We start from the raw sequence: 27,017 nt of genomic DNA, 5'->3' as shown, positions 1-27,017 counted from the left end.
CGGTTTCAGCGCGCGCTGGCGACAAGTTATGTTGAGAAAGTGATTTTCTGCTTTGACATCGGCCTGGTGATCGAATCTACTTTCTAGAATGCCACGACCTCACAATACAGAATGGAAAACACTTCTTCTCAAATTGTTTCACTGTTCCTTCCTTAGTTTTTTTTGGTTTAAATTTGCATCGTTCGGAGAGCAAGCCTTTTTGTAAATAATATTCACTAGAAAACAAATCCTTTAACTGAAATAAGTATAGGCCTAACCATAGAGGTGCATTACGGGTAAACCTATCACGATGAAATCGTGGAATAGCTTCCCACACAACCATTCTTAAAATTAACACTAAATGATGTAAGCTAACAGTAGGCCCCTAATGCGGTACAACAAAGAACCATGAGCTGGGATCTCATTGTTATTAACCTATCCCCTCAATCGATTTAGCAAAGCCTTTGGTAGAGAGCGAAGAAAAATCGAAGTTGTTAACAAGTATGGCTACCATTGACACACTGCGGACGTTTACCTTTTTTTATATTAATTCCCGAGACTTTCGGATGATTAGGGCCTAACTGAAAGAAGAAAAAACAACAACAACAACAACAACAACAACCAAAAACCACTCTTCTCATAATCTGACTATTATTGTGTGCACCTGGTTTTGCAAATTGTCAACTAAAAACCGTCTTGCTGCAGTTAACACACAAATAAAACTGGACTCCAAAAAACGTTATAAAACAAAATGGCGTCTGGGGGACGAAACCCCAGAAATATGTTGGAAGTTCCGGAGGAAGTCCGAGGCAGGGCGAAGAGCAACTCGCCAAGCCGTCGAAGGTTCAAGCTGTCCCCGGTCGCCCCGGCGTATCGTCCGGATGATATGGTGTCTTCCCGGTACTCGATAACATCTAGCGACGAGGAGAGAGATTCACCATCAAGAGGATGGGTATGTTGATAGATTAAAAGGGTGTTTAAAGAAAACAAAACATTTTGCTTGAAATACTTTACATTTTGAGAATGGGTAAAACAATTAGTTTTTACAATTAGTTGTACATATGAGCTAGACCTATATCTTAATATGTATTTGGTATAAGTCAATTTTTATTGCTTCTTTATGCTTATTCCATGAGACTTTTCATAATAAATATGACCTGTACTAAGTCATTTCTATTAAAGACACTAGACACTATTGGTAATTGTCACAGACTAGCCTTCACAGTTGGTGTATCTCAACATATGCATAAAATAAGTAACCTGTGAAAATTTGAGCTCAATCGGTCGTCGAAGTTGCGAGATAATAATGAAAGAAAACACGCCCTTATCAAACGAAGTTGTTTGCTTTCAGATGCTTGATTTTTCGAGACCTCAAATTCTAAATCTGAGGTCTCGAAATCAAATTCGTGGAAAATTACTCTCGAAAACTACATTACTTCAGAGAGAGCCGTTTCTCACAATGTTTTATTCCATCAACCTCTCCCAATATCGTTAACAAGAAAGGTTTTATACTAATAATTATTTTGAGAAATAACCGATAGTGTCCACTGCCTTTAAGTCAAAGTCATAATTATGTCACTTTCTTGTGTTCTCTCCCAGTTTCCCTTCAAAGCTTCCGTACAGTCAGTCTTGAAATGAAAGGCTGCCATGAAATGAGAAAAAACCCTAATTGCTCACGATCACACGGCCATTTTATAACACGAACTAAATTAGCGAAGGAGCGGTCAGGGCCAGCAGAGGCCTACTTATACCAGTATGTGACACAGTATACACATGCACGTTAAAGGCACTGGACACCTTTAGTAAATGTCAAAGACCATTATTCACACTAGGTGTATCCAAACATTATCCATTAAACAATAAATCTGTGGAACTTTTGACCCACTTGGTCAACGAAGTTGCAAGAGAATAATGAAAGAAAAAAACACCCTTGTTGCATTATACTTTGTGTGCTTTCAAATGCCTAATAAGAGACTTCATGCCGTGTGAGAAAATACACTTTTCTCAAAAACTACGTTTTTCAGAGGGACCCGTTTCTCACAATATACTACCAACAACTCTCCGTCGCTCGTTCAAATCTTTCAACACAAATTAAACGGTGGCATTAGATCCATTTTATATCACAGTCTCTTTATTATCCAGTCGCCTATACACCTCGCTCTCTGAACACACCAACCTTCCGTCAATATCAAAATACAAACTGATTATTGTGGTCGCTAAATATCGACCGATTTTTAAATTAACTGGTTTTAAGTAACCATGGAGCTTTTATTGCTTCGCTGGAAAGCTGTCACGCTTAAAATGAACCCCGTGTGGCAACGCTATTGATATAGACGACCATGAAATCCGTGAGACCGCGAGATGAAAATTCAAGCGAACTTTGGGCGGGAAAGTGTGTCACTCACGTAACTCTTGTTTTCAAAAAAATAGTGATGTTATGCATTCCAGGGTATTTCCCGGCAGGCAAGAAACTACAGTGACTGTACATTGTTTTGGTTCATATGTTAAATAAATTGAAGAGTTATAAAAACAACAGCGGAACATATTTTGAGAGGTGCAATGTTAATAAAAACCAAACATGGCATCTAAGATGTTTTTGTTTTCTTCCACTGAGCTTGCAACTGCCTCCTAATAATATATCACGAAGCAGGTTTTGATAATGCTACTTACAGCTACAGTGACGTCATCAAATCGATATTAAAAACCCACATGGATACGTGTGAATTACTCCACTTTCCAGTCAGAGATTTCCATGTTTTTATCATCTCAATCTGCGAGTCTGTGCCTGCTGGAAATAGAAAAAATACCAGCAGTTTTTTTCATGAGATTATAATATTTATTTTCTTGCTATTTAATGTCAGAAACGGTACACCATGTTACCTCCTCATTTCCTCTTGTTAAAAAGCTATTTTTGGGGGCCACAATAAAGCATTGTTGTGAGATGGTTTATATGTTGCCATGGAAACCAACACCGTTCTAATAAATCGAAGGGGTTTGTATGTTCCCTGCTGCCTCTCTGTGTTTTCATAACGCGTGGGTGTCGATGTTGTCTTCAGTCGTGAGTTGAGATTTGTGCATGCATTGAAGACACATGGTAAGTCACATTGATTTGGTACAGAGAATAATAAATGAATAGGTATTAATTTTGGTTTTTACCCATATACACCGATGTGTTAGCACTGTTTACTCAGTACTTTCCCGAGCTCTGTGAAAAAAAGAAACCAGGCATATTTACTCGGGTTGGATTCGAACCCACGACCTTTGTAATTCTAGAGCAGTGTCATACCAACTAGAACACCGAGATTGCCCGATAGCTAGAGGCTGTTATTTTAGCAGCGATAGCAGCGGGTACTGCAGCGGGTAGGCCTACTGTCAAATTTGCTTCGGGATAATAAAGATTATTAATTGTATACAATTTAAAAACTTAAAAAAAATATATATATTCTTTATCCCTGATGAAATAATGTCTATCTATTAAAATGCATGTTTGTTTTGTAGCTTTGATCACGTGACGTTTACACAGAGAGTTATTATGTTGGGAATTAGTTTTTATCAGCTATTAAAATATTTAATTAAAAATCACGTCAACAAGTACAAAAAAAGACCAGAAACACGTTCAGAACGACGTTGTCTTCCAAAATGTATTTTAACCAAATCAAATGTTCATTGCGAATTTTAGAACAGTAAATTCTTGTTTTGATAAAACGTAAATATACAAGTGAGTTTTCGAAAGAAACTATTGATTATTTTAACCAGGAAAACCCCCTCAAAATTAAAGTACGATAGTCAGTCAGCATCAAAGATGTATTTATAAACAGCCACAACAGTACAACTTATGCCTCTTGGCAATAATAATAGTGAGTCAAAGATTTACAGGTTTACAGGTTTACAACACCAATGAGTATTATCATTGTAATACAAAAATTATTATTAAACATTGCCCATCCCCGAAATTAATCAAGAGACAATACACACGAGACAAATAGATTGTTGGCTTTAATATTTAAATCTGACTGATGGGAGGTGACAAAACAGAAGGCCAGTGATTAATAGCGCCCTCTATTGACAAACACCTGTAATTTGTAGAGCTCATCAGGTGACCTAAGTCTCGCGAGGATCGATAATTCCAAGTCTCGTCCTGTCCTCGAGAATGAGTAATTGCCCATCATGTCTGGGGGAATAGACCTTGGGTTGACCAGTGCAAATTACAAGACGTAGATCTAGTATGATGTCTTCGTTCAGACGGACTCTGCCAAGGGTTTAAATATTATTTGCAAATATTATTTTGACAGTTATTGACATTACACTCACAGAGTATGGAAGACTATAGCTTTTCAGAGTTAACACAACATTATACTACATTATATATCATACATTATGCATTGAGAAAGATCTTAATCAATAATGTATACATCTTACCAGCGTGTATAGGGAAATACTGAGCCTAATGCTTTTGAATTTTTCCCTGTTGGACAGACAGAGCAGACAAATAATATAAAACCAGACAAAACTAGAATACAAAATACATCAAAACAATAAACAGAGTATACGGGATGCGAACAGGGACCAGTAATTACTAAATGGAAGTGTCATATTAAATGTTTGGTAATGTCCCGACAAAATGGTGTCATTTTTATCTGAACTGAAAGTTTACTTGTTATAAAGATGGTAATGGTGGCAAGCAGTATCTCAACTGAAATGCAAATCTGAACCCCCAAAACTCACCTCAAGGCAAGTTTTGGACATTCAAATTTTCCTGTTGTCCGTTTGTGAATGATGCAGGCGAAGATGCGGTTGGTATCCACGTCACCTCGCTAAAACGTTGGGTGCGGATTTGACATTCCTCGTGAAAATATTGTGGCATTTTGTGTTACTGTTTCCCAAACAAGAAACTGTATTTAGCTGAAGCTTTCAAAGGTAATTTTTATTGTGTTTAGGGTTCACGTTTTCAGCTTACACTGTCTCTGTTCAATCTAAGTGGGAGATTCCAAGCATAAATCTCTTTGGATGGTTTACACTCTTGATTTGTTGAAACTGTTTTGTTTGTTTGTGTGTTTGCTTCCAACAAACTCGACACTGGGCTGCCGAGGGGAGTGAGTGTACGGTCGAAACGGAGCACAGCAACCGACGAAATCAACCCGCTGTTTGCGCAAAGCATTGTTTGTTGTTATCATTGTACTCGGTACCGTAATTGATTTTGGGCAAACGGACAACTAGTGAAGGTATACTGTGCCTTTTAAAAATTGAAATCGATCTAGAATTACTTTTTTTTCTTTTCCGATGTACAGCCTGGTATTGATCGCCTTTCTGATCCATTTCCAGAGAGTTGTGGAAGTTTGTTTGAGTGTGTGGTGTCACCAAATCAAATTATCTACTATTCACACTAAGGTGTTATTCTTGAATAAAATAATACACAAGTAAAAAACAAACAGTTCTCGAATAAAATAACACACAAGTTAAAACAATCTTATTTAATCTCTCACAGGAATATCTCATCCAAGTGACTGGCACGTTGATGCGAGATCCACGATTGATTGAAAAACCAAATTGATTTTCTGGGAGATTTGAAACCACAAACAAAGATTTCCTTTTGTCGGGCCAAAAGTGGAGCGCGAGGGCGATGCAATTAAACGTGTAGGCCTACTGCAGACGGATTGCAACTGCGCGCGCAACACTTGAATAAAGACCATTGACGTCAGTGTACAACGCAAATCATGACAGAAAATGTAGCACTCGTGTCTAAACGCTAGTTAATTAGCTGTACTATACAACTCATGCCAGACACAGCGAGAAAAACCATCAGTCAACGCCAACAATTCAAGCAGAAACCTCGCCAGAAAATCACGGTGTCGTAGCCACAGACTGAACTCGTGGCACGTCCAGGCTTCCGTAGGTAAACTACCTGCGTGTTACAAAGTCCACACCCCCGCGTAGAAACAAAAAAACATTGGGTATTTCTTAATATTTCCATTGCTTGGAAACGACACGCGTACCGGAGAGATAATCGAGTGATATAGAGGGTATAGCCTACTAAACAAGCCATGGAATGAACCATTAGAACCAGTGTTGTTATTTCTACACCTACCCAGTGTGGACATTATCAAATTGATCAACAAGGGGTAAGTCGTTGTTATAGATTAATGTAAAAAAAAAATTCGCGAAACACTTTACCAATAAATTGGTTAGCTACTCCTCAGCTATACAATCTTTACGCAGCCATCTTGTCTTCACTCATTCATTCACACTGTAACCAAACCGAGACTGAGCAGGAAATAGCTCTGGTCTCCTGTATTACTGGACATTTTCAACGCATTATTGTCACTATATAAGTACAAGCGGTACTATACTCATGATGTGATACAGGTAGGAACCGATAGATAGTTAAACCATGGAGGTAGGGTTAAACAAACAAATTGTGCAATCGGTTCAGAGATTTTATTTAATGCATTTTTTTTCTAAAAGCTAGGAAATTAGTGGCCTGAAAACTCATCTTGGACTCAGTCTTTGAGAAATGTTACTGTTTTTGAGAAAAAAATGTGCTTGCAGAAGAAATCCTCCGTAAACGTTTTCTTAGAGCCAGAGAAGGTATTTTCATGAAAAGGAGGAAGAAGAACAAGTAAAACTAATTTAATTTAAAATTATAATCTTATAATGTGTAGCTAAAAATCTGAGTACTATTTCAGAGAATGAAGCAACTGTTGGAGATATAGGAATAAAAAAATAAAAAACATTTGCCGGAAAAAAAACATTTGCCGAAACCCGGGACAATTCAGAACTCATGCGAGTTCTCCGGGGATTTGAACCAGGGACCTTCAGATCTTCAGTCTGACGCTCTCCCAACTGAGCTATTTCGGCAGATACACATTGTAGTATAATTACAGTAACTATCAGGAGGGCAGTACGCTACTGTCGTCCCAGTGTATCTGCCAACCTAAGTTGAACTAGTTGAATAAATGAACCGAGTTAATCTGCAGGAAACTGAAAGTGTTTTAAAAGGATTTTTTAACTTAATGAACCTTGAACTTGTTGATGTTGTTATGTTAAAAAACCAAAGCACAATCTACAATAAAAATAAATGTGTAAAAAAAAAAAAACGATTTGCCGAAACCCGGGACAATTCAGAACTCATGCGAGTTCTCCGGGGATTTGAACCAGGGACCTTCAGATCTTCAGTCTGACGCTCTCCCAACTGAGCTATTTCGGCACATATTACCTGACAGTGGCGAAAACATTTTGTCATAAAAATGCATACAAATTAGTAAACTGTTACAAACCGAACGACATTTTGTATCTCAAATTTCCAACAAATATACTCGTTCTTGTTAAAGGGTAAATTTTAAACCACGCAGGGTATCCTTCAAGCATTCCATTGATTTCCTTCACGGCTAAAAGATTTTGTTTACAAGATTGGAAGAGCAAATAAAATAGTCACAGATGTGTGCTCAACCGTTATGCATAAAGAGCTGACAATTAAAAGTCACAGACAGTGTTCGTATTTTGTGTGATCAGCCATTTATTATGAAATAACCGCCGTACCTGTGAAAATTTGGGCTTAATCCTTTGTGTGCGCCAAGGAGAAAATAGAGAAAAAACAAGGACAATATTTGTAGCATTGACAATATTTGTAGCATGCTGTAAACAACATTTCCTTTAGTTGGTTGTTACAACTGAAATCAGATGCATTTTGTAATAGTCTATTTTAAGGATGAATACAGTTTTTGAATTGAAATGAATTGAATGCATGATGCGTTTTTAAAAAGCTTTACAGATAGTTCTCTCAATTGTGACTTCGTTTCAGAGGGAAACATTTCCACAGAAGACAATTTTCTATAGTATGACATTGAACTTTTAACCAGTAAACTTTCAGACTAAAATGTAACAATAATGTTTTTAACACCACCGATCATGAACACATCAATCATGTAAAATTATTTCTAAACAAATCAAGGCAATACGATAATTCCAAGGTTGTCTTTATATAGTTCCCTAATGTCCACAATGACTTTCTTCTTTATAGAAATTAATATAATAGTTAGCCATGACTACAAATCCACTGAATATAGAGTTACGTCAAACCCTCGTTGGCGACAGGTGTTGTATATTCTGTTTGGCATGAATACATGGCAACACAAACAAACATCTTTATGCTAATTCACGCTTCATTTATTACTTCTGGTTACAAATTTAGTGATGCCGTGCCCCCTCGTAAAATCTGAAATTGGAAATGGTTATTTTAGTATATACGACGTTGTTTAACCGCACTTGGTCGCCATGGGAACAGTGTTTAGAGGGGGAATGAGGCTATCGTGAAATTGAGTTAATGAGTTCTATAGGCTCAGCTGATTTCATATTTTCTGCCCAAAGTAGTAGTTAAAAGCCAGGACAGGTCTTATCAGAGCTGAAACGTTTCCAGAATTCTGACAAATCTAGTGGAAAATATCGAAAGTCAAGTTCTTAAAACAACATAGCAAGTGGATATACACGTGGTATTACCGCAAACCAAATTTATAAACAAGATTCACAAAATATCATAATTTCGTCATGCCTTATTTTGTTAACAGGTAGTTGCTTTTATGTGTGTGTGTTTGTTTTTATTTAAATGTCACTTGAAATATTTTAATGTTGCTTTCAATGGCGATATAGGCCCTACTGTATGTTTTGTATATATGTAAACTATCTTTGTATAAATTGATATTTTTATTGTAAATTGGCCATTGTCCACGAGTGTAACAAACAATAAAATAACTATCTGTCTATCTATCATGCAAACTTCAAAATTAAAATTAAAAGGAAAAGGTGTGAAAAATGAAAAGAAGCAATTGCAGACCGTCTCAAAGAAAGAAATAACATATGATCCCACAGGTGAGAGTGGGACAACGACCCCGATAATCGATATCCTACGTCATGCAATGTAGTCGATCTCATCGACTGGACGATAAAGCCACGCTGCTGAGCCAGACACAAACATACAAAGTACCCAATTAATGCTCTATGTTACGGGCTTACTGAAAAAACAGTTGAACTGTTCTGGTAGTTAGTGACAATTGTGAAATTGGTCTGTATGGACCTTTTCGAATCCACGGCTTCGGGCTCCCTTATCTCGTATGAAGCCATGAGAACGTACGCAAAGTACACGCAATTTGGCCTAACAATCGCGGGCCAAGCTAGCCTGACCCGAATCCAAAGCCAAAACCGTAGTTTCGAAAAGGGCCTATTATACATGCAAGTCTAGCGCATCAATAATATTGTTAAAACTCTAGCGCGTGAGTGTCATTCCTTCAGAGAAGCTGAATCGAGAACCATGTCCACAAGAAACTAGTCCTCACACAAAGTGGACACAAAACACATCAATCATATAATCTGGTTATTAATATTACATTAACGGGAAGTCCAAAGGCCCACATCGCTTCAATGTACGAAAGGTTTTACAATTTACAAATGAAAAACAAAACAAAAAAACACTACAGCCGAGTGTTAGTTTGAAGATATTCAGAGCATCTTTCCCCTCCAGACAAATCTTCAAAAATGCGTTGCTATGATTATGATATAGACAGTCAATTAACGACAACAACAACATACACCATCAATGATATACCAATACTGATAATTGATTTTTGGTATTTGGATATTTAATTTCTGACTTGTATTTGCATTCACACAGCGGTCAGCGGATGAATACGATGACCCAAGACGGGGTCTCCCGGACCTCCGAGCCGGTCTAGAGGACGACTACCGCCGTCTGGAGGAGCTCGACGTCCCACCAACACTCCCCCGCTACAATGTCGATACCATGATACGCTACCAGCCCACAGCACCCACAAAACCTCCCTTACAAGAGGGTAGGTTCACCACCAAAGTGGTCACCTTCTATCGTAACGGAGACAAGCACTTCAAGGGCGTGACGCTACCGGTCAATCAGCGCAACTTTCGGCAGTGGGACACCCTGCTGAAGTACCTCGCAGAGAAGATCCACCTTCCTTACGGCGTGCGATACGTCTACGGTCTGGGAGGCGATCAAGTCGGCAGCATTGCCGAGCTTGTAGACGGCAGGGCGTATGTCTGCGCCAGCGGTCAGTTCTCACGGAACGTGCCGTATGGTAGGGTAGAGCACGCCAACAAGCACTGGCAGAACCGCAAACCCAGTGTGGGAGTCCGAGGGTCAGACTTGGAGTTGTTCCAATCCGAGGCCTCTCGTCGCTGGCATGAAACGCTCGATAAAGTCGGAGGTGACCCGCTGGTGCCGGCAATGGCACAGTACGTCCCGTATAACACGAATGTGAACTCCATCCTTGCCATTGACCCTACGGTGGGTCAGCACGCTAAGCCCAGGGTAGTCGTGATCATCAGTAACACACATCCGGCCAGCCGAGCCTCCATCCTCCTCAACCCGAAGACAACACAGAGTTTTGAGCAGGTTCTTCGTGACATGACGCCGGCAATCGTCATGAGTAGCCCGCCAATCAAGCAGCTCTACACATGGAGGACAGAGGAAGCTGTAAGTTGATTCAGATGTTTCATTACTTCTATTGAAGTGTTTTTGAGGGGGGGGGGGGGAGTAATAGAAAGTTAAAATAACTCCTTGTGACAACTATAATAAAATAGTTCATTTTGAAAATGAGTAGCTGAAAACCAAATAGCAGTGTCACTACTGTTCATGAAGTTCTAAGCATGCGCATATTTCCGAGAGCAATTAATTTACCTGGTCACTCTGCTGCCACCTAGCGTCCCCATTAGTTAGTCGGAGTACATTAATAGCTGACTTATTTTCCCAAGTCTGTTTACCTTAACAACTCATATAAAACCCCATTGACCGATGCAGTGACAAAGTGCACCAGCTTCCCTTGTCCCTTTACAGCTTCCATTATTTACATTACAGGTTTTTTTTACAGTAAACAAAAAACATATTTGGCTCATGGGTGACAATATCAAATATTCACATAATCAGACCCATTCACGGTGAATAAACACAGGTGTATTTCCTTTGTGACCTATTCCGATTATACCTGACTGCATGAATTGTACAGGGTTTTATTTTACCTGGTTGCGCAGCAATGGTTGACTACCGGTTGTCAACAAACCCACGCACAGTTCTAGTTGATCATAGTCTTGACACAAGATGTGAATGTTCAGTATCACTCCGCAACTATAGTGATTCCCCCGCTCCAACTCAACAAGAAAGTCTTGCACGAAGACTAATTAATTGATTAACTGAAAACCATGGCCATGCCACTTGTTTGTCTAGAGTATAAATGGGATGTTTTATTCATAACGCATCTGTCATCGAGTCTATAACCGGACGGAGTGGTTAAACATTAATGCTACAATCTATTTGCGATATATGATATGGATAATAATAATCTGAGCATATGGATAGAGTCATAAACGAATACCATGTCATTTACAACAGCCTTGATCAGTCAAAATTACAAGAATATGCGTATACGGTAAACACATTTATAATGCATAATAACTTCTGAAGTTTAATGAGAGTAAATGCAGAATCCAACATCAGGGCTTGAGGATGATATGTATTGAAAACAGCAATATAATTGTAACAAAACATTATAGGACTAAAACTACAGAACAATAACTATGCAAGTATAACAACTTTGTGTTGCATGTATTCTGTGCATAGCGAAAGATTTTGCATTTTTCCGTTTTGAAATAAAAGATCATCTGTCCATTACGTTCAGAGAGAAAACAGAAAAAAAAGAAATTCGGCAAAAACGAGTCAAGACATGCAACTACACGTTATTTCACTACACCTATACCAATGATTTTACCATCTTCCTTCAAGAATTATAATAATTTGATGTTTTCTTCTCTAAGGTTCTGAGTTTTACTCAGCTTTTCCGTGACTTTAAGAACCACGACAAGTTCATCGCGTGCGGCCTGGAACCGCTGAAGAAAACAACCAGTTTTAGCGACTCCAGCACAGAGGCCGACTCGGACGGTAGAGGGCGCTTCGCATTGGGTGTCGGTGACGAAAGTGACCGGAAAAAGGGCGGGAAATACACGACGTGGCACAAACGGAAGATGAACCGAAAGGTGAAGGGGAAAGGAGGCGCGGACAATGTCAGTCAAGATGGTGAGTTTCGGTCGTTGGTATGATGATAAACTGGGCCCATAATTCCATACAGCTGCTTAAAGCACAAAAAATAGCTTACCAGAACATGGTTACCAGCCAAAAAAGCATGTCACAAGTACACTTTAGCGTGACAACATCTCAACATGTAGTAAGAATCTCGTAGGTATCATTTTGTAAAGTTATTTGGTTAAAAATGTGGTCTACTTCTGTTTTGTAGTTTACAACGCCGACGAGTCCGCCAGTCCCCGTTCATCCCTAGAAGGCAGCCCCCGTCTACCACCGATGAAACCTCGCCGAGCCTTCGGCAGCAGCGACGGGTCAAACCCACCTCCTGATCGGCAGAAGATTCACCGCAAGAAGACCACTTACCCGGAGATTGTACCCATGGAGGTCACTGAGCCAAAGCAGAGGTACGATCTGAGGCAGCGACAGAGGCTTCAGCCGGATTTAAAGATAGATGATGGTTTCCTGGAGGAGCAGCCGACCCGGGTAACGAACGGAGCAGCGGGCCCCGGACTGAGGGATTCAGGGGAGAGGAGAGTCGGTCTCGCCCCGCCAATTACTATCGATATTCACGGTCAGACGAGGCAGTTTCTATCGCCGTCAAATGTCGACCCGAGGCAAGTGAATCGAGACACAGCTCCGAATAAACGACTCAAGCTGGACTGGGTGTATCCTTTTAATGTCTTAAGTTTATATCTTTACTCAGTATCCTGCTTAAGCAGTTCCACAAAATTAGGCTCTACTTTAATCCCAGGGGAGGGTCAAATAATAACGAATGTTATACCCTCCCAATTAGTTCGATCCCCTGTCATTCAGTACAACCTCATTCCCGGTGTTTCTTTAACTAAAACCTCTCAGCTATGGTTACCGAGGGTTCGACCACCGGAACAACCTGTTTGTTGTGCCGTCCGGTGAACTGCTGTACTACGTAGGCGCAGTGGCCGTGCTCTATGACAAGGATGCCGACAGGCAGAGGCACTACACGGGTCACAATGAGGACATACAGAGGTACGAGGGGCCCGCATTGGGGACTGTTACTTTTTTTTTTACAATTTGTTGACAAATTACCTCTTAAAGGCACTGGGCACTATTGGTAATTGTCAAAGACCAGTCTTCTCACTTGGTGTATCTCAACATATTATGCATAAAATAACACACATGTGAAAATTTGAGCTTAGTTGGTCGTCGAAGTTGCAAGAGGGAAGGCAAAAAAAGCAAAAATGAGATTCGAGACTTCATACTCTACATCGAACCTACAGTCTGAAGAATCTCTCTTAAGTGTTTTCGACGGCATGCAGTGCAGTCTGTTGGCTTATAAAAATAATGTCTGAACAAATTGCCCTGTGCCCCAAATCAATTGCATGCAACCAGTTTTAGGCAATCTCAAAATAAGAATGTCCATTCACAGTTCAGTGTTCTCATTATTTCTTAAGGATAGTGAGTGACAGCTAGAATAATGTCTCGTGTGTTGCCGAAGTGCTCCTTGTGCATTTAAAGTGCCTCCAAGCTGCCTGTAAAAAGCTGCCCTGTACCCCAAAGGCCATAGAAACGAACCCAAATCTAACCTTAAAGACAGTGGACACTATTGGTAATTGTCAAAGACTAGCCTTCACAGTTGGTGAATCTCAACATATGCATAAAATAACAAACCTTTGAAAATTTGAGCTCAATCGGCCATCGAAGTTGCGAGATGAAAGACAAAAACACCCTTGTCACACGAAGTTGTGTGCGTTTAGATGGTTGATTTCGAGACCTCAAGTTCTAAATCTGAGGTCTCGAAATCAAATTCGTGGAAAATTACTTCTTTCTCAAAAAAAACTATGGCACTTCAGAGGGAGCCGTTTCTCACAATGTTTTATACCACCACCCTCTCCCCATTACTCGTTACCAAGTAAGGTTTTATGCTAATAATTATTTTGAGTAATTACCAATAGTGTCCACTGCCTTTAAACCATTTATCTCTGTATGCAGTATTGCCGTACACCCCAATGGTACTCACGTCGCAACTGGACAACTCGCAGGACAACTGCCCGAAACAACTGTAAGTATTTATTTTAACAAAACTGTTTTTAAAAATCTTTAGCCATATTTTGTATAAAAAATGTATTGTGTATACACAACCAGACACAACCAGACCATGTACACAACCAGACCCCTACAACGACAAAATTTTAAGTATACTGGTCTTGTGTAATTACCCATGTTGCCTATTACAGTACTTAAAATACTTCGAACTTAACCTCAAGCAAGCTGCCTCAATGTAGTGAAACTGCTATATAGCCCATCATAAAAATTTATTCCCTTATGAATAAAACATCTCTGAGTCGATGGCAACAATATTAGATCACATAAGTTCACAGACCTATTCTATGGAGACAGTCATTAATGGTGAACCGCAAGTCCACTCTTATTGACACGACCCGAAGCGGAAAGTCCGCGCGGGACACACTCATCAATAATTTAGATGCACACTGTAATGGTCTGGGCCCAATTTCATAGAGCTGCTTAAGCAAAACAAAAACAGCTAAGCACAACACAAATATGTATACCATAATAAGGTTACTAGCTGGTTACTGTACATGTATTATGTACAATCAGTGACTGGTATCCTGCTCATGTTTGCTTAGCAGAAAGTTGTTGAGTTTCAGACACTCTCAAAAGCAGAACCTAAGACCACTTTTGTTTACCTTTATTCATTTCAGCCACAAGATATTGCCATGTGTCATTCGGTAAGTAACATCTTTATCTATTTAAAGTTTAATTTTTTTCAATGAAGGTTATTTTGCTGAAGACACATAAACTATCAAACAGGTAGAAACGTCGTTTTCAAAACGCGACGTCTCCAGGTTTAGTAACAAGTATTGACCGTATTTTGACCACAGGAGGGCGCTTTTAACCTGTCTTAACCGCAATTATCTGTTTGTATTGTTATGATACTTTTATTTTATTTGCAGGCTCACGTACGAGTATGGGAGGTGGATTCTCTCCACACCCACGCCATTCTGGGACTGGAGTTCTTCGAAGCTGGTATCGCTTGTCTCAGCTTCTCAAACGAGGTAAAGCTAACATTAACGGTCGCCATTTCCTTTATTTCACAATCGAATCCCATCTTTAAAAACAGTTGCATGAACTGAATACATCACTCATCCCAGCCCAAATGCAAAACTAAACCCATATACGAATTGAAACTTCCGTTTATGGCCACAAGGTGTGGAATAAGTTTCCTGTACATAGGCCCACTTACCTCATTCAATTTCAAGACATTCATTAAAGCTCATAATTACACCTGTTCCAACAAGCTTACCAACTATTTATCTATGCCTCAGCGCCTTAGAACAAACTTTTGATTTTGGCGCTTTTAAATGACTTTGATTGAGTAATTGTATCTTTCACTTTCAGAACAACGGTGAATGGCTGCTTGCGGTCGAACAAGGCAGTCATCACGTGCTCAGTGTATGGGAATGGAATGACGATGCCTTACTTGCCAAATCCAAAGTAAGTATCTATGCCCAAGTTAGAATTAATCAAAAAGAAGTCGTGTTGTTTTAAATTTGTTTTTTCTAATGCAGTCATCTTGTTTTTGTTTTTGTTTTTTTGACATTTCGGACAATATTGTGAACATGTTTAAAGTTTCAGCCATATCCAAAAGCCATAACCACAATGTATTCTCTCTTGTTTTCTTGCCATTTAGGAGTACACACTCTACGATGCTGCAACCTCACAGGTAGATATTATTTCACAGAAATCAATCTCGTCACAAAGTTTAAACTTTGACAAAAAACACACAATCGTCTTAAGTTTTATAATTATCATTTCAAAAAATGTCAAGCAGCACACAATCACCAGCATTCTCCTGAAGACGATCAGAGCATCCTGTTCGAAATGTCGAGTTGTTAAACCACCGGTCCTTCTCAGAACCACCACAACTCATATAAAGAGAGTTATTTACGACAAATAAAAATAGAACTGTCGCCTGAAAATTCATCATAAATGCAATAATTGAATATGATGGGCGTTAAGAATTCTATCTTGATTTTCGGAATTGAACCGAGATGTGATGAGCACTGTAAGCTATACTCAATACTATCCAAGTCATGTGGGAAGGAATCCACAGGCCCTGGGTTGGACTCTAACCAACGAAAAATAGTTGTTAATCAATTTCCATGTTTTTAATTAAATGATTTATTTCATTGTTTTAGACATCTGGGACAGACGCTGTAGTGGTTGGAGTATTTCATCCTTTCGACGACAGCATCATCGTCACCGCTGGGAGGCAACACCTCTTCTTCTGGAACTTGGTTCACAAGAAAATAATCCGCGACAAAAAGAGCGGGAACTTTGATGTAAGTTTTTAGAGAATGAGGCATCATCAGTGTTCAACCTTAACATTAGCCCTGCGTAACATTGTGCAGTACAACATGCTACGGGCTTGTCAGCACAACTTCTCAACTCGCCCTGTGGGCTACTGAAATCTTTGCAACCCACTTCGATGGAATATGGAATTCATAATTATTGGTCGAACTATTTTTCGTTTCTTAGGGTCAGCGGCCAGGGTACGTGACGTGTGTTGAATTCTCACACACAGGTGACGTACTGACGGGAGACTCAAACGGCAACATATCCGTCTGGGAAAAAGGTAATTTATAAATATTTTATACCCAGTAAACCGTAACTATTTTTTCGTTCTTTTCATAAAATTTTACGCTTGAATTTAAGTCTCATTTTACGAATCGTTTCACGTCCTGACTTACGTTCTGGATTTATGTTTTAGATGTGTTTCTTTAACAAACACGACATAGGCTTTTCTCAGTTACAAAGTGGCATTAAACAAAATCTACAAATGTTATAACATTTTCTAAAGTATGATTTGAAATCTTAATAATCCAAATGTAATGATTGTAACTCGTTCTCATTTAGCGGTTTATTTTATTGTGTTTTTAAAGTTATTGTATTGTGTATTTTTTACATTTTAATATTTATTTATATAAATTATGTGCAAACCGAGGTAATGCTTCCCATTCTGGCATGATGAATAAACAGTTGAATTGAATTGAATGTTGTTTCTCCAGATCATGAAAATATATTCCGGGTTCGGTACTGTATACAACACGCTCACGAGCGGAGCGTCTTCTCGCTCTGTATGCTTGAGGATGGGACCTTACTCTCCGGAGGCGGGCTGGACCGAAGACTCCAAGCATGGGACTCGCTACAGGGCTATTCATCAGCCAAAATAGAAAGACTAGTAAGTTCAGACTTTTTCATATTATCATTATAAACCATAAGGGAAACTGACTAGGTAAATTTTAAAATGATTTTGGGGTTGAACAAAGAATTGACTAGAGTGGGATTCTGACCAACGACCTCTGGATTAACATTGGCGGTCTCCTCATTTCGTCAATAGCTTTGTTCATTTTAAGCAAAAGAGTGAAACTTCACTCTCTTGTCCGAGTGGTGTCAGTTTCGCTCTTTTGAGACTGGAAGTCAGTATTTGTCACTCTTTTTGGGTGAAATTGAAAGAATTTCACTCTTAATCGAGTTGAAAGTACCGGTCTTTCATTCTAAAAAGAGTGTTGCCGTTTGGCTCTTTGCAAGAGTGGTATGGTGACAAAACGAGTAGGGTTTTTTCATGGAACTTCATGCATTTGGCTTATACCAAGTCCAGAGTCGTTACTTAATAAAGTTTTGTTTCGAGGGCCAAAAAGGAATTTCTGAAGTAAAATTTTCCTCTTAATTTGTAGTTTACAGAAAGTGCAGGTGGAATCCGGGCCATTGTCCCGTTAAATCCCGGAAGCCCAGACGGCCGGATCGTCTTAGGAACGACCCGGAACCACATCATGGAGGGGTCGCTACAGACCAAGTTCATCTTTATCTTACAGGTAAATAAGATTGATAGAGTGGTGTATTTCCTAATTTTATTGTCTTAAGAGGGTTTATTATTAATAAATTGTTCATATAGAGTGAAAAAAACCAGCTATCTCAAGATTATGGTTTCATTGCAAAACTATATGCCCGAAGACGATCAGAGCATACTGATCGAAACGTCAAGTCGTTAACCCCCGGTTCTTTTAAGAACCAATAATACTAAAAATCCACATGGTGTCAGCGCCAACCGCTCTTAACTTCCACCATGCAAAGTTTCAAATCCGAATAAAATGATTATGCAAATTATGTGGAATGTAAACCAATGTTCCTGTGTATCAATACTGTTTGCTTCAACTGTCGAAACAATTTGTTGAAAAACATTCTTACTAAAAATGAGTTTTGTCTTAATTGCTCCTCATACCTTTTTTGTTGATTATAGGGTCACAGTCAGGAATTATGGGCGCTTGCTCCCCATCCCTGCGAACAGGCCTTTGCTACTGCAGGCCACGACCAGATCGTCATGCTATGGCAAGCCGATTCACACAAACTCCTCTGGAAGACAGAAGTGGAGGTACACAATTCTTAGTATGAAAGTAATTTGTAGTCTTTCCGTTTAAATACAGGATAGGTAAGGATAAAACCATCATTTTTTGTATTTTAGTCTGAAAGTTTCTGGTTAAGAAGGTCATACTACTAGAATGTGTATACACTGACGTATATTAAACACTGTATACTCAGTACATGTACTTTCCCGAGTTCTATGAAAAAAAATCCACACGCAAATCACTCGGATGGGATGGGATTCGAACCCCCGACTTGCATGGCTAAAGCAGATGTCTAACACTAGACCACTGATCTATCCCGTTGACTAGAATCAGTTCGAATCCTTTGTGCTAGCAGCGGGTACCGCAACTATTTATAAGATGTTAATTTTTAACCCAACATTATTTGTAAATTTCTTATTCAGAAACCGTGTGTTTCCTGTGGTTTCAACCCATCTGGTACGGTGCTTGCCATCGGGACCGTCTCAGGACGTTTCACTGTTCTAAACGCATACGATGGGGCGCACATAACCTCCGTTCAAGTCGGCAGTGAGCAGCTGGACGCGATCAAATTCTCACCAGGTGAGTTTACCAATAATTATGTTCCCCTATGGCGCACTGTGTACAAACTTCTTCTGATAGCGCCCTCTTTTGAACCCTCCTCTTTCAGCCCATGTTAATTTCCCATGTGGGGACAGCTTCTCCGGAGGTGGAATTCACAAAGAGTTAAGACTAGTCTTATCTCGAGTTGGGAAGAGTTACTCGTCCTAACTTAGGACTAGCCGTACGTTTCTTATATCTCCTAGGACTAATCCTAACTCTTTGTGAAATCGACCGCTGGGGTGGATTTCACAAAGGTAGTCCTAACTTAGGACTAGTCCTAGGCAATGCTAAGAGATAGGACCGGTCCTAAGTTAGGACCAGTAACTCATCCTAACTTAGGACTGGTCCTATCTCTTAGCATTGCCTAGGACTCAGTCCTAAGTTAGGCCTACCTTTGTGAAATCCACCCCAGGACAGATTTCTCTGGGACAGCAGTCGATGGGTGATGATTTCAACCCCATAGTGTCTCGTTCTAGAAGGCAATTGGGAAATTTAGAACGATAGGTGGCAGCAAACAATTTTCCACTGTTTACGTCTGAGAAATTTGACGTTACAGCTCTGTTTTTCGCAAGAGGTGGGAACATCTCAACTCTTCTGAATAATTGTTCATTAAAAGTTATGTGACGTCAAAGCTCGTGTCGCATTTGCGTTCGAAGGAAGTATGGACCGGGCTTTAGTCTGCTGCCAACACAGTGACCCCCAGAAGTTTTCAATGATGCGTTTTCAGCCCAAAATACTCCAAAACAAAAACCCCAACCCGTGCTGGCTTGACGGCGAGAAGAAATCAAAAACTTTATACCATCATAACTTGATTCAAGTTTAGATATTAGTCCTCATTGAATCCCTTGGAAATAATTTTATTCCCTTTATGCCATGTTGTCTCATTGCAGATGGGAGCATGTTGGTGATGGGGTCTCATGACCATAAGATCTACCTGTTTTCAGTCCTGGATGACGGTCAGGTGTACCGCCGAGCCGGCTCTCTCCAAGTAAACATTCTTTCTCTCTTCGTTGTGCTCTCAAACTTGCGATCACTTAATAATCACATAAGGGTACTCAATCGTCGATGATGTTTCGTATGGGTTTCTAAACCTGTACACTATTTTTTTACGGCATCTTATGCTTTTCAATGTTACACCGTCTTCCCCGCAGGGTCACAGTAACTATGTAACGCAAATTGATTGGTCAGCGGATGGTCATTTCCTGCAGAGCGTCTCTGGCAACTACGACCTCAGGTTTTGTAAGTTCCGCCCTTTTCCAGATATTTTTTACAATACCCAAAACAAAGTTTTAAAAAAAAAAGTGTTAAAATTTACAATTAAGTTAGTAGGGGGTGGGAGAAACAAAATGTAAAGTCTATCTAGTTTAATGAGTTGTTTAATTTAATTGTGATTCTTCTTTTTTCAGGGGAAGTTCCGGAGATGAAGAAACAAAAAGCCGACTTGGTTCGGAACGTAGCTTGGCAGACACAGACGTGTACCCTAGGCTATTCGGTCTTAGGTAAGCAATTGGAGACTTTCGAACGCTAGGTGGCAGCAGACTCACCAGGTTAATTCCCTTTTTCGCACATAACCAAACACAATGGATTTACCTGGTAATTTGCAATTTAGATAGCAGAAGTATTGAACCGTCCGTTTGGTGTTATATCCTAATTAGGAATTTGGCCAGCAAGGGAAAGTGGTGTTGATGTGAACACAGTGGACCGATCGAGATCGGGCAGCCTGCTTGCAACTGGGGATAATCTTGGCTGCCTGTCACTCTACAGATATCCATGCTCGTCAACCAAAGTGAGTATTTCAAATGCTGGGGCTCTGATGCTCTGCCTTAGAATCAAACAGTGAAATCTGCAGTTCATTTTAAATGAAAAAAAAGTATCTCGGATACTCACACTGCATGCCCAAAGAACTATTTCTTATAACTGGAACAGGTAAACCAAACTTATTAAAGTCCGTGAGAGGGTTTTGCCTCTAGCCAATGGAGGGTTTCTAGAGACAGGGTCTCAATACTGACTTTGAGGGCACAAATGACGGGCGGATTAGTATAGGAGGATAGAGGGCGTATCTGCGCCATCCACGCAGAATCATGGATGCACGGACATAGCTTGGAGTGGTACTGCATCATCTAATGTATAAAGTTGTACCAATGCACTATGACCTTACCATCTTTCTTTTCGGTCTTCCAGGCAACGTCCTTTGACATCAAGGCCCAAAGCTTTCACGTCACCGGCGCACGGTTCCTTGTGAATGACAGCTTTCTGATCTCTACAGGCGGAGCAGACGCCGTTCTGATGCAGTGGTCTATCGTGGGAAAGAGTAACCCATACACACATTAGTTGGAGACCTGTAAGTGTCAAGGGCGCCCCCACTCGACTGATAGCAGAAAAACATAAGTGCGCCCCTTGTTACAAAATCATCGTAACACCATGGAGGAAGAAAATAGCATTACATAATTATTTACTACCCACTCCAATATTAGTAAATAGCGCCCTCTCTGAGGATCTTCTCAAAAAAATGGTGTCCGTGGATAATGTTTGCCGCCCTCATGTGGTAGCATCAACACATAATATCGTCTTGGTTAAGTGGTTGGTGGGTTGGTGCAGAGAGCGCTGCATGTAAAGTTACAAAGTTCTTTAATTTGCAAAAAAATAAACGGAACAAGAGCAGAAAACGATTTATGTTATTTCGACAGAGGGGAAATATTTGAGTAGCTCTTTTTGCTAAATAATTTCATGTAATAATTTACTAAAGACAAGGAGTACAAAAACTGCAAAGGACTCGTCAAACTTTGGACTTTGAAACACAATCAATCGAATCTCAAATGCCCTTCTTTTCTAACTGAATTATAATCGACGACTGTCCTATCAAGTATAGGAACGGATATTTTAACAAAACAATTGTAAATTAGATATATTTTTAAAATGTCTATATTATTTAACGAGTGGATAACTAATTAAATTTGGATTGTAAATTGAGGCCTTTCGAAGAAAACGTGCAATAAAAATATTACACAGTGATCTACAAGCTATTTCAATAAAATAACATAAAAGATTATAACAGTTGTCTTCACTGCAAGTTTGTACAAAATGGAATAACAGTAAAACATACTGCTGCTTAATTATGTAAGCAAGCTTCCTTATTTTTCTTTCGTTATCCCCTTTTCATTCTTAACGTCCCTTCTTTGCTACCAACGTGCAAACATCTTCTTGGATTGATTTTCCCCAGCAGCCGACTTGATTGACTAACCCCAGCTAGATAATCGGATTTCATTTGCCATCAAGAAGGCCAGATTAGGTAAAGATTAGCCTCCGAATGAAAGAAAATTCCCCTCTGCAATCCTGAAAAAGATTTGGTTGTTGTGGTCATTGTTGACTTTTGTTTTCTTCGATGATTTGTAAACTGCCGATCTGCCGAGGGATGAGGCGAGGCGGAAGGGTCTATATTTTGTTTACGGTCACGCGACTGCTCGTTAAAAAGGAGGCCCCATAAAGGGGGAAGAATATATGCTGCCCACAAGGAAAAGCAAGGAAAAACACTACTCGTTTATAGTTTGTCCAAAATCTCAACAGTTTCTTCAAAGGGGTTGTCGACAAAACCACATATTTCAGACCTTCACTAAAAATAAAATGTCACAGCGTTTTCAAGGGGATCAGTTTTTCAACGGTTCGCCACATAGTGAACCCCAAATCCCGTCTTTCACCAAAAACACACGTACTATAGTGGATTTGGTTTATATAGTTCCAACTTGGTAACTCGGGGTTCCCATTTTGTAGGTTTTTTTTCTTCCAAATCTACAATAATTCTTCAAATTTGGTCTCTGATTTTTTCATCTATAATATCATGCCCAAGAGTTACTCAATTATTGTTGGTGTTATAGGCCCAATATCCCTTGGTTCATGATATTTTAAAGGAAATGAATCTTAACTTTATGAATATTGATAAAAGGTTCTCAGAAAACTTAACACAAACATAATTATTTCTTCCTGGTTCAAATTGAACATATTTATCCATTATTAATAAAGAAGTAGGCCCTAACTGTTACAAGCAAATACCTTGGGATATTTTTAGGCCTAGGGCGAGCCTGTCCCAACACGTGATCGGATAAATTACATCTTCGACGCCGTGGAGTTTTCCCTTCTAATCTAACACCAGCTTTCACGCAAGTCACACGAACTGCATTCTGTGAAAATGAGGAAAAGGGAAGAAACAGTTCTTAATCCTTAACGTCTACGGCTAAAACCCCTGGCAATTGTAACCCTTTTCATCATAAGACCACTAAACCCCGTTTTCCAACTTGTGATGTCCCTTGGCTATATTCCTGTAACTTCTGGGACACGTAGTTTATTTAAAAAAAGACAAAAATGTCGACTGCGTGAGTCCCCTCCAGCTTGGGCTCTCGCCTTCATTATCGTGCCGTCTATTGTGCCCAAATCACGGCCAATTCACTTTGCGGTGTCTTTCCGGCTTTGCGACCGTTAAGTCTGATTGGATGGCAATGCCATCTGAAAGGAGAAAACCCCGGTGTCTCGGAAACGTAATCCTCTAAACCTTGGTTTTAACACATTTTTTTCCTGGCTCCTGTTTTTGTTCCCCCCTTTTCCCTCAGTGTACTCCTTTTTTAGAAGATGCATGAGTCAAAAGAGCAGGATAAACTGTGCGAGTTATACCACACGGATTGATTATCACATGGGCCAAACTTCACAGAGCTGCTCACCAGAGTTAAGGTTACCAGCCAATATACCATGTCACATGTACCATTTCTAACTGGTGATCTGTCTATTTCTGCTTAGCAAGAATTTGTTCAGCAAAACTGTTTGTTTAAGCAGTTCTATGAAACTGGGCACAACTGAAAGGGCAATTTCACACCATTCTTAAAAAAACCTGGCCAAGCTGAAAAATAGGAGATTGGCGACGAAAGTATTTTGTTTAAAGGTAAGGTAATTCCTTCCCAAAAATTGTGTACTTTTTATCCCAAACCCCACTTCTTATAAAGATGGTGATGGTAGCGAGTATCCGATGAAGTTAGTTCGTATAAAGCCTGCCCCGTTGGTCAGAAATCAATAAAAGGTGATACCCCATCGGTGGGGCGACATTCACTTAAATTTGCTTTTAATTTTGCCAAAATAACCGTAAAAGAGCCCGAGATTAAACTGAGCTGAATTCGGGATTATCCTTCTTTAGGGGGCAATTGGTGACGCCTGAGATGTGTCCTGACCCCTCCTTCCTTGGAGGCCGGGAGATCATGACTTGAAGAGAACCCTAAAACACAATCAAGGAGAAGAAAAAGCTACAGAATTTTTCGATTAAACTATGGTTACTTAGGCATGATCTTCTCCCAAATGCACTCTAAAGACATAACTAAGTACAATACTAAAGTGATTAGAAGTAAACCATGTCTGAGGTTGGATAAATGCACTCCTCTTTTTTTTAACAGAAATAAAGAGGTGGTTCGGAGCTTATTCGTAAAAGGTGGATTTTAATTTTGCAAGGACGAAATTATTCCCCGAAGGAAATGTGTGGTATTTAATGACGATTGGGGGCCCTTTCCAAACCAGGGCTTGGGCTCCGTTTACAGTTTTGGGCTCCGTCGTGACTCGTCTATGTTGGAGCAGTGCACATATCAAACGCGGAGCCATGAGCTGGAGCCTTTAAGCCGAGGTTTGGAAAACGCCAATGGACGGTGGAGCAAGCCAGAATTCGGTCTTGTTGTTTTTAACATTCAGCCAAACTGAACCTAGATTAACCCCCTCATCAGGCTATGTTCCTCCATTGTTTGATGAAGCCCTCCTCGTGTAATTTCCATTCTCTTCACCGTCTTGCTATTCTTGTCCCGTATACTTCGACTTGAAAGGGCAATGGAACCAAGGAATTTTCACCTTGGTAGAGGGCATCATGGCATTGACTATGGGGCATGGAGGCAATCGCCTTCGTTGCCTTCGTGAAGTATCATGCCTGCACGATGTCTTTGATCTTTGTTTGTTTGCCATGTGTTGGTATGAGCATAGAGTAAGCCTCCATCTTCCTAAATGTTATGAGTGACTTTTTCTAGCAGATTTAGCCTGAGCTAAGAGTCTGAGCATTACTGTCTCCTTAAATACCTCACTTTGTCAATATTGCGTTCCATCTGTTCTTTTGCTGACAACATCTCTGCCCTATCCTCATTACTGTCATGGATGCATTGAGTCTTAGCTCTGATACCTTTAAATGATTATATGAATAAGAACGACTATTAATTTATTGTCGTGTATAAAAAGTAAAGTCGTCAATAAAAATGTCTTAACGGATGAGCTGATGCCCTGAAAAGCTCAGATGATTTTTAAAGGTACTACTGGACACTATTGGAAATTACTCAAAATAATTGTTAGCATAAAAACATACTTGGTAACGAGCAATGGGGAGCTGTTGGTAGTATAAAACATTGTGAGAAACGGCTCCCTCTGAAGTAACTTAGTTTTCGAGAAAGTAGTAATTTTCCACTAAAATATTTGATTTGAATTTGAGACCTCAGAATTAGATTTTGAAACGAGGTCTCGAAATCAAGCATCTAAAAGCACACAACTTGTGCGACAAGGGTGTTTCTTTCTTCGTCCATTATTCTCTTGCAACTTCGACGTCCAATTGAGCTAAAATTTCCACAGGTTTGTTATTTTATGTATATGTTGAGGTACACCAAGTGAGAAGACTGGTCTTTGACAATTACCAAAAGTGTCCAGTGTCTTTAAGGAACATTTTGAGACGCCTTAAGGGACTTACAAACTCCTCCTTAAATCCTCCTCCTTTAAAAACCGATTCATCCTCCAAAACAATTCTCCAATTTATCCCCGATATTAAAACAGGATAAAATCCGCTCAAGAGATCTAAACTTATTCCCTATTGTTCCTCATATCCCGGTATTAAGAATCAAACAAAGAGATCTTAGAGGTAAGCCCACTTTAGAAACCTTCAGCTTTGATATCAACATCTCATCTTAATTCTTGAAGGAAAAGAAATCGCAGAGAACCACATCTGGTGTCCTAGGCCATGTAAAACAAAATACCAGTTGATCGTCTGTGTTTTTTTAAAGAGGAGGATGACGGACTAGTTTTTATTTCCTTTAAGGGTGTCTTTAAATTTGAACTGGCCGTCATTTCTTCAGTGTACAGTCGCTGCAGGTTCTTAAAAGATTAGTAAGTTTAAAAAGAAAAACACCAACAAAATTCATTTTGAAAACGAAGTAAAAAAGAAAACAGAAAAAGGTGGGCCTCAAAAAAGGCTGCGAGAGGGGCCGATCAACTTATATTTTTGTTATTTGGCCTTATCAAGATTTTCTTGATTTGGGGCAGAGAATATCTTCAGTTAGTCTACTCAAGCGACTCTGGTGGCCCAACATAGGAGGTTCGGGAGGCGTCTTGGATTTACCCCCTTCTCATTCAAATGTTCGTCTTAAGATGCTATTTACTAAAGATGCAAAAAAAAAAGAGAAAAGAAAATCGTAAGGAGATTCATCCACCCAAGATCACGCACTGAAGTGGACTGAGCTCTTGCACGTGGTGGGTGTTTTTTTTTAAACCGTCTTACGTCTGAATTGTCTTCATGGAATTGCACTCGCAATGATGATGAAAACAATAGTGAGAACCATGATACAGTTAACCCAGTTTCCTGGTATTCCGAAAACAAGAAACCTGGGTCAGAATAGACCTGCATCTGGAACCTGACCCATTTTGGGGGACAGTATGACCTGCAATATGTGACCAAGATCACGCACGGTTTATTTTTAAACCGCCTTAACATCTGAATTGTCTTGGAATTGCAATCCCAATAGTGTTTAAATCAGGGACTATCATAATTAGTAGCCGTCATTACACTGCAAACCCGGTCTGAGGATACATGGATTATAAAATAAACCGGGTCCGAATTGACCCGCATCTGGGACCTGACTCATTTTGAGGGTCAGTATGACCCACGG

The 27,017-nt window shown here is 39.8% G+C and overlaps 1 protein-coding gene across 3 annotated transcripts; it reads left to right on the top strand.

Moving 5' to 3' along the window:
• The first annotated feature begins 502 nt into the window (after positions 1–502).
• Positions 503–22,139, top strand: LOC139950693 (echinoderm microtubule-associated protein-like 2). 3 transcript variants are annotated; one of them, XM_071949484.1, is made up of 21 exons: positions 503–931; positions 9,641–10,474; positions 11,809–12,067; positions 12,285–12,738; positions 12,929–13,078; positions 14,042–14,111; positions 14,773–14,799; positions 15,025–15,126; positions 15,470–15,565; positions 15,762–15,794; positions 16,270–16,413; positions 16,610–16,706; positions 17,140–17,312; positions 17,809–17,946; positions 18,372–18,503; positions 18,900–19,056; positions 19,968–20,065; positions 20,229–20,316; positions 20,484–20,576; positions 20,733–20,863; positions 21,259–22,139. In XM_071949484.1, the coding sequence occupies exons 1-21, from the start codon at positions 731–733 to the stop codon at positions 21,406–21,408; spliced, it is 3,627 nt and encodes a 1,208-aa protein (XP_071805585.1). In that variant the 5' UTR covers positions 503–730; the 3' UTR covers positions 21,409–22,139. The 3 variants fall into 3 exon arrangements, with proteins under 3 accessions (XP_071805585.1, XP_071805587.1, XP_071805588.1); XM_071949486.1 differs by lacking the exon at positions 503–931 and adding an exon at positions 5,765–6,098; XM_071949487.1 differs by lacking the exon at positions 503–931 and adding an exon at positions 6,212–6,342.
• Positions 22,140–27,017: the final 4,878 nt, after the last annotated feature.

The sequence above is a fragment of the Asterias amurensis genome, chromosome 18 (genome assembly GCF_032118995.1).
Source record: "Asterias amurensis chromosome 18, ASM3211899v1".
NCBI classification, from domain to species: Eukaryota; Metazoa; Echinodermata; class Asteroidea; order Forcipulatida; family Asteriidae; genus Asterias; species Asterias amurensis.
The sequence above is the reverse complement of the archived record's forward strand: the minus strand, read 5'-3'. Positions and strand labels throughout refer to the sequence as shown.

What these genes read in the sequence shown, in the direction of transcription:
- LOC139950693 (XM_071949484.1), top strand. Translation starts at nt 731, where the DNA reads ATGGCGTCTGGGGGACGAAACCCCAGAAATATGTTGGAAGTTCCGGAG. An exon ending in AAAAGAGCGGGAACTTTGAT is followed by an intron (nt 16,414 to 16,609) that starts GTAAGTTTTTAG and finishes TTCGTTTCTTAG; the next exon opens with GGTCAGCGGCCAGGGTACGT. An exon ending in GCCGAGCCGGCTCTCTCCAA is followed by an intron (nt 20,066 to 20,228) that starts GTAAACATTCTT and finishes TCTTCCCCGCAG; the next exon opens with GGTCACAGTAACTATGTAAC.